Source organism: Pyricularia pennisetigena (genome assembly GCF_004337985.1).
Source record: "Pyricularia pennisetigena strain Br36 chromosome Unknown Pyricularia_pennisetigena_Br36_Scf_30, whole genome shotgun sequence".
NCBI classification, from domain to species: domain Eukaryota; kingdom Fungi; phylum Ascomycota; class Sordariomycetes; order Magnaporthales; family Pyriculariaceae; genus Pyricularia; species Pyricularia pennisetigena.
This window is the reverse complement of record NW_021940942.1, coordinates 5,752-13,555: the sequence shown is the minus strand read 5'-3', so window position 1 is coordinate 13,555 and position 7,804 is coordinate 5,752. Positions and strand designations below refer to the sequence as shown.

The 7,804-nt window shown below is 50.4% G+C and overlaps 2 protein-coding genes across 2 annotated transcripts; one reads left to right on the top strand and one right to left on the bottom strand.

Annotated features, from left to right (window-relative positions):
* Nucleotides 1–210: 210 nt before the first annotated feature.
* On the top strand, nt 211–5,040 carry PpBr36_11444 (uncharacterized protein; the record flags this gene model as incomplete). The annotated part of the gene is given in 7 exon segments (XM_029898544.1): nt 211–1,750; nt 2,535–2,575; nt 2,636–3,444; nt 3,592–3,890; nt 3,907–4,714; nt 4,795–4,873; nt 4,912–5,040. 7 exon segments carry the CDS (start codon nt 211–213, stop codon nt 5,026–5,028), a joined length of 3,693 nt encoding a protein of 1,230 aa, XP_029743122.1. The 3' UTR covers nt 5,029–5,040.
* Nucleotides 5,041–5,287: 247 nt separating this feature from the next.
* Nucleotides 5,288–5,410, bottom strand: PpBr36_11443 (uncharacterized protein; the record flags this gene model as incomplete). Its single annotated transcript, XM_029898543.1, has 1 exon — nt 5,288–5,410. The coding sequence occupies one exon, from the start codon at nt 5,408–5,410 to the stop codon at nt 5,288–5,290; it is 123 nt and encodes a 40-aa protein (XP_029743127.1).
* Nucleotides 5,411–7,804: the final 2,394 nt, after the last annotated feature.

Genomic DNA, 7,804 nt, shown 5'->3' with positions numbered 1-7,804 from the left:
TGACGGCTACCGATTTTGCAAAATTCCTCCTTTGATGATCTGCCCACACAAATCCAGAGCATTGTTAGATTTCTAATCTTGTTATAAATTTGGTTTTCACCCGCATCGCAGCAACAGGGCTATGACCTCTAGCCTTCGACTTTACTCCGCATCAGCCACTTTCAACTTATAACATATTTGCTCTATCGTTTCATAAGCTTCAGCTGGGGAATGTCAACTCTTGCCACTCTGATTAGCGGAACCGCTGCGGCGGGAAGTACACTTGTACACCTCGCTCAAAAAGCCGCTCTGGGGATCAGTTTTCCCTCTTCCATGGAGAGCTGGCTTGATATCAGTCTTGTAATATGGCTGCTGTCGCTACTTAGCGCCATATCGAATCTGATCGAGTTCAGCAAGCGCATCTTATATGGTATAATACCCTTGTTTACCGCGTCAGTATCCATAGCGGCCAATGACCGCCTAAACAGAGACGTCATCAACTATCTCAGCAGCAAAGACTCCACCGAGCACATCGTAACAGCACACACAGAGACTGCCGATCGCCCCATCATTCCCTTTTGGTATCAGAGAACTATGAGGGACGATCACAAAGCCAGTGATTGCCAGATCGAGTACACTTCCACGTTCAGAATCAAATTAGTCCGCCATGATGGTAGACTGCTGATCATTCGTCGCATATCTGCTAAGCCCTCTGGCAGGACGCCAGACAAATATGCCAGTCCTCCGGATGTGAAAGAGCCATTGGTTATTCTATGCCTAGGTTGGTGTTTAAGTCCCATCGACAAGTTTCTGCGCCATTGTTGCGAATTCAAAGACAAACAGCGCAAAAGCTTTGTCACTGTCCATATACGACAAAATCGTGATCTAGGCGGTCGCGCAGATTGGGACACAACTCTTTCAAAGGCTAAAAGGTCACTCAATACGGTTTATTTGAAAGACGATACAAAAAAGCAGCTCTTTAGTGACATTGAAGATTACTTTCGCGTTAGCACCAGAAAGTACTACCACGACCGTGGGATACCCTACCGACGAGGATACCTCCTACATGGACCTCCAGGGACCGGCAAAACTTCTCTCAGCTTAGCGTTGGCGGGTGAATTCAATCTCGACGTCTATATGCTGCATATCCCAAGCGTCCGCCATGACAACGAATTAACAACGCTCTTTACAAAATTGCCGCCAAGCTGTATCGTTTTGCTGGAAGATGTTGATGCTGTTGTGCTTCAGCGGCGACATGCCTCTCATTCAGACTCGGAAGATGAGAGCGGTAGCGAAGGTGGAATGCCAGGCGCGTTTGGCAGGCGGTCCGCCTGTTCGCTTTCTGGGCTGTTGAACTCGCTGGATGGCGTGGCAAGCCCAGAAGGCCGCATCATCATTATGACTACCAACAACATTGAGAAGCTAGATGAAGCGTTAATTCGGGATGGAAGGGTTGATAAGAAAGTCTTTCTCGGGTATATGGACGAGGACTCGGCCAGACTGATGTTCATGAAGATGTATCAACTTCAATCAGACTTACTCCCATCTCTCGAAGTTGAGAACAGCACCAACCAGCAAACCTGTCAATCAGTGGACGATAAATCCACTCACATCGACCTCGAGAACCTAGCGCAAGATTTCGCCAGTCTAATAACGACGAAAAGTCTTTCAGCTGCCAAAGTGCAAGGGTACTTGTTGTGTCACAAGGACAATCCGCAGGCAGCGGTGGCGAACCTCCCCCACTTCATGGACAACCAACCAGCCACGGGCAGTAAACCCAGCTGCCTATCCCACGTTGCCCAAGAAAAGAAAAATGGTATTTTTGGCAATTTGCTTTGGCTGCCTCGCCACAACCAGAATTAGCAAGTCCTGGGGATCATTCTGTACATTAGCTAATCGGATACGTCGTCTTTAATATGGTCACGCCCAAACGCACTCTTCCGAGGCTGGAGGCCTTTACTAGAATTAGGTAGTTTACAACACAAACACGGAGGGAGAGTAGCTGAGTCCTAGGTGGCAGCGTTGAGAAGATGACCACTCGGAGGTGGATCTGATGGCCGTGGTTTTCCTCATGTACGACCAACTCTCTGGGAGCTGCTGGGGTCCTCCCATCACGTTGAATCAAATTTTACTGTCCGACTGTATACCTCGTGCCTTGCAGGGCCCAAATAATCCGCTTCCCTGGTTGATTTCAGGCTTCGTGCCGGCTTGCCCGGCGTGGTTAGTTGAGAATGTAGTACTACGCTCGCCAAACGTATCATATCTTGCTCTAACAAGGATCGTAATTGGGACCCACTTATCCCATCAATCTCAATTCCCTATATGGTGCCCCCTACAAGGTAATGGTGTTACAAATAGCGCTCGAATCCAGGAAGCAAATCTTGTCCATTGTTCTCACGCTTCTACTATTTCTATTCAACATGCCTTGTCGTGTCAGTAGCTAATATTAGCCTAATCAGTCATTCACACTCGAAGAGAAAAAAACTCTTGGTATAAAGCACCAGACAAGAGCCCCTGGTGCGCAAGCCAAGGTTTGGCATAATATCTTTAACCAGTCAACCGCGGCTACCCCCAACAGCAGCATAACACAGCCAAGGTATGCATAGACTTGAAACTGTTACATTCCCACAACCTTTGGCTAACAAACACCGCACAGATGCTCCCCAGTATCAGTACAAATCACTCGGAAAATAGTGCCCACTCGCCTGGAACCTCACCAGTCGCATCGCCAGCCTCAGATGCTGGTACCTCGGCTTCATCCTGCACAATCACTGCCTGCGATAAAGGTCAAATTTCGGTTCCCGTCCGTGCCCCTCAGAACAGGCGATTTGCCAGAACCAAAAAGTCAAAGGCCCGCATATACCTGCCGCCGTCTTCGAAAAGGCCGTCGCCCAAGAGGTCGATCCTGAAAAATAAGAGCGACCCTTCGCCACCGCCTCTAGACCCTCGAGACTTCCCCAGGCTATCACTCAGTCAGCTTCCTGAGAACGCGATCGATGATGAGGATGCAAATGAAACATACCCTCCCGCATCTCGAATCCTTCCAGTAAGGTCGAGGCCAGGATCCAGTGGTCCCAATTCTCGACAGACGTCGAAGTCGCAGTCTGTGGAATACCATGTGGGTAAACTGCTAAGGGTTGTTGGTTTTGAATATTCGCCGAAGCGATCCTTGTCGGACCGAGAGCTCCGCTCCTCTCTGCGTTTTGAGGCTATGACACGATCCCCCACCATAGTTACGGATGAAATGCCCAAGCCGCTTTTTGAGCTGGGCCCAGAATGGGGTGAGCAGCCTCGCAAGGCACCTCCATCACCCGCAAAGTCCGACATGCGAAGGGTTACAGAAGGTCAGTTCGGCCAATTTGGGGAGATTTTTACTCCCTTCCGCTGTAAGAGTCGAGCGCGCGGTTCGGTTTCGTCTGGCAGTGTCGACGAGCTCTACCTGGCGTGCGAGCGGGCGGCACTGAGGTTCGACACACCTGCGTCTTTTTTGCATTTATTTGGTCGCTCTTTTCTTTTCTTTCGTTCTTTCCTAGAGATTCATTTCAAAGGAGGAGCCCAACCAATTATGGTTTAGGACTGGTTTTCAACTAACACGTAATGGTTTGTCGACAGGTTTTCTGCTGAAAGAGGTGGGGCCTCTCCCTGCAGATCTAGACCGTCGTCCTCTTGGCGAAGATTGGGCTTGGCCACCGGCACCAACACTTTCGAGAGGCTACGCGAGTCGCTGCCCAGACCCAAGACCGCGACGGGTTCCCGGGGCTGCATCGACGAGCAGAGGCCAAAGAGAGCAGCAACTGCAATCTACTGGAGACCTTCCACCCCTGCAAACAGCCCCCACTCATCCAAATTCAAAGAAGGCGGCTTCCACGGCCGACTTGCCCATGGAGCCATCAAGATCGGGTCGTTCTACCGTCGGTTACTTCCCAGCCGACGCCAGGAGGAGCACTAGCCACAGCAGTGGCTCTTTAATCCGTTCTGCTGAGCGGAGTCCCATCAGCCCACTGAAGCCCATACCCGAAGTTCAATCGGTTATGCGCTCGCAGTTTAAAGAGCTTAAGTGGGCAGATGAGCAGAAGTCAGACCAAGATCAGAAAACGGACAAGCAGGCCCAGAAGGAGCCAAGCGAACAAGCATCTAAGAAGGATCGAGAGTTGTCAAGGTCTAGGTCTGATCCCAGAACTGCTGCGGCAGGCAGACGACCCTTAAGACCCTTCACGATTGACAGAAGCGGAAGGCGGCCATCCGGAGGTCTCGTTGGGCAATCCACTGCCCAGGTTCATGCTGCTCAACCCATAGGGGCTACCTTTGCACCCTTGCCATCCGTTAACACGATCCTCAGGCCCGTTTCGTCGGCCACGACAGCCAAATCGCCCCTGTCTGCATCACCCGAGGCGCCTCCAACGGCGACAAGCATTACTTCTCCCATTTTTGAAAACATGAACCCGCTCCCGGCGCTCAGGCGGGCCATGTCGGACCTGATTCCGCAAAGGCCGGCATACCCTTACGATCCACTACTCGATAACTACGCCCCTGAGCAGCCCTTCCACATCCAATGGCGCCGCGGCGGCGTCGATTGCCAACAATCGCCTGTAACGACCCACATGGCCTCGCCACCCATAAGGTCTCAAAGGAGTTCAGCTTCCACTCTGCCCTTGTCGTTGGATCCCAAAATCATGACCACGCCTTCTGGTGCTTCTCATCCGGGACGACAGTTTGTCACCGAGTCGATTGCGCGGTTTGGCCAGCAGCGATGATTTCTTCGTTTAAATTGGTGCTTAGTCGTTAGGGGTCAACAGTTGCGCGGATTTCTAAAAGATCCCGAGGAGTGTATCAAGTTATGCAAAAAGCCCGGCGCTCGCGTCCTAGTCAGCTAGAGGTCGGGCCCGGAATGGCTGTAAGACCCACCCCGGCTTTTCGTATTCTTTTGACCAGGCAGCCGCTAAAGGCAGGCCTCTCCAATCCTCGAGTTTTGCAGAGATTGTGATCATAAGATATCCTAGCGTAGCAAAGCTGCTCTTTGATGGGACATGGAGAGATCCAGAGATTTGAAGGACTAGGTAGACACATTAATTAGAACATACTTGGAGATGCAAAAGGAAACCAAGAACAAAAGACCTAATGGGTTACGAAAATCAGCTCTTGTATCAAAATCGGATTGAAAATAACGTTTTTTGATATTCGATTTTTGTAATGGCCAGTTAACTTAGTTTGGGGTGGGAGGGGTGGAGTACGCAACGTTAATGGATTCGAAATGGGCGGTTTGTCGTTCAAGGGCGGTTCATAATTTTACATCGGGCCGAACAACCTTTTACCTCAATGCCATGGAAAGTAAGAGAGAAGCGAGGAAGGCGTCGCAGTAATGGATGTTGAAGATGAAGAAGCATCCAGCACCGACTGATGTGCGGATGCGAACAGAGGGCAGTTGCTTCATTTTAGTGTCTTCGTAAGCTGCGGTGCATAACCTTATAACGGCTACCTCTATGACTAGTTCCGCAGAATATGGCGTGACGGATGTTGTGGCGAAGCCCTAAAGTCTACCCGTTTTCTATAAATATGAGCAAGGCGACAACTGCATTAAAAGAGCCCGCTCGCATGTCAGGGCCTGCAAACGTATTTCGAAATATCATGCTCCTAACTAGTTAATCTCAAACCAGAAGTCCATTTGGCGTTTGAGAAAACGATAGTCTGAACTTAACACTATTTGGGAATGGCTCGGGCGCTCAGAGCTGTATCAGTGTAATTGACAGGTGTAGTGATTGCATTTGACATCGCCAGCGTGGCTCGTTTCCAGACATGACCAATCTGCAAAGGAGTGCCATGGACCTCCTTTTGGATACAACCGTCTGGGCACATGGCTATTTCGCGTTGGGTTGCATCACCGGGTGACGAGCACGCATCCGGTAGCCTTGGCGCTGGTGGGTAGTTGACAATTTAACCACGTAGCCCGTGATGGTTGTGTGGCTGCCTTGTGCCAGAGTTAAGGCAGCTAGTTTCAGCCTTTCCAAAATGCTAAGCAAAAGCCAAGCTGAAATTGAAGAGGGACTTTGTCAAAGGCACCACAGTCACAATTTAGCAGCTTCTCGGTGCTAAATTGTTAACTGCCATACTTCGAGCAGCTACAACGGTCATTAGACAAGGGGATTACGCCGTTGGGCCATGGAGGTGCACGCGGCGTATTATTCAAGGTTTGCCTGGTTGACTATGGCTATACCTTTGTCGGCAAGGGCACGGTTCGGGCATTTGTAAAAGACCTTGAGCACGAGGCGGCGGTTTACACACGTCTGCAACCCATCCAAGGTGTATATGTGCCCGTCTTTCTCGGGGTCATCGATCTCCGGATGATGAACAGGGTGTACTACTATGACCATCGTGTCTACGTAATACACATGACGTTCTTGTCGTGGGGGGGATGTGACCTTGATGCGACAGGGATCACGGGTGGTGGGGAGGAAGAGCTCGAAAGGAAGGCAATGCGGTCGTTGCACGCAGTGCATCAACTGGGAGTGGCGCACAAGGACGTACGAGAGGCAAACATGCTTTTTAACGCGGAGATCAACGGTGTAATGATGATCGACTTCGAAAGAGCACTGCTGCTGGAGCCGCCTCGACCTCCGTTGGTCCAGTTAGTGCCGAACAAACGAAGGTGGAAGCCAGATATGGTAGATTCCAGCAAGCCAATAGGGAAGTCAGGTGATCGAGGCCAAGTCAGCAGAGTATTGTCCGAGGACATCGGGCTGATGAAGATGGTCTTTGGCATTCACAGGCCGCAAACGTTTTAAGTTAGCACTAATAACCCCAGCTCACGAGAATTGAAATGCAGTATACCCACTACAGCTTGAAGTGAACATTAAAAATGCGGCTGGGTCTTACCGTCCGGCCTGCTTTGTGACGTGGGTTTACTGGTCATAGGTCATGCAATCGGAAAATGACGTTTCGATACGGCCGGCCTGCTCAGTCAGCAACACCAACACTGCCCTGCTAAACACTAGCTCTGCGTCTCAGCTGAATTCTTTTAGTTTCATTTATCTTTTGTTGGGGATGTCTAATGTGGTACCAAGTAGACGAGAAAATCAGAGTAGGAATGGGAAAAAGTCCAGAGGGAGTAGACGATTGTGGGCTTGGCGGTCATGCGGAAAGTACCGTATCAGAGTATGTGAAAATGTCTTGAACATTCTCCACCCAAGGGAAATAACGACCGAAAAGAGATTAGCAAGTTTGCACGCCTTTAAGTAATCCTGAGACCCTTTGCATGGTTGGTTAGGATTGACCCACGCCGGAGACAAATTATGCGGCCTGTTCCAGGCTCCAGGCTCCAGGCTCCAGCTCCAGCTTCTAGGTGTCACGGCCAGGGTAAGCATAGCACGGAAGCTAGTCTATTGGCGCCTATCGACGAAGATTCTACTCTGAGGAGAGGAAAGGAAACAAACAAAGTTCTGAGCTTGACGCGACGTCGATAAAGGTATCACCCTGGTGGGTCGTTGGTCCAGGGTCAGGGTTAGGGTCTGGTGATCTCATGGTCCAAATGTCACACTACCCCCTTCCAAACCTCGTATGTCGACGCAGGAGATCATGCGAGGCTCTTGTCAAGTTAACCATGTCGTCGCTTTTTCCTTTTACCGTTTAACTCTCCATGCTCCGCCACGTTATCCTCCTGATTCGGTTCGTCCAACTTATCCTCGGCAGCGGCTTTTATCCAGATTGCCAATCGCTTCGGCGGTCCTGCGGCATCTTTGTACTTCTTGTGGAAGTCGTCAAGGGCTGTCGCTGAATTCTTGAAATTTTCAGCCGGGTACCACGTGTCGTCTGACATTGAATTGGGGCATGC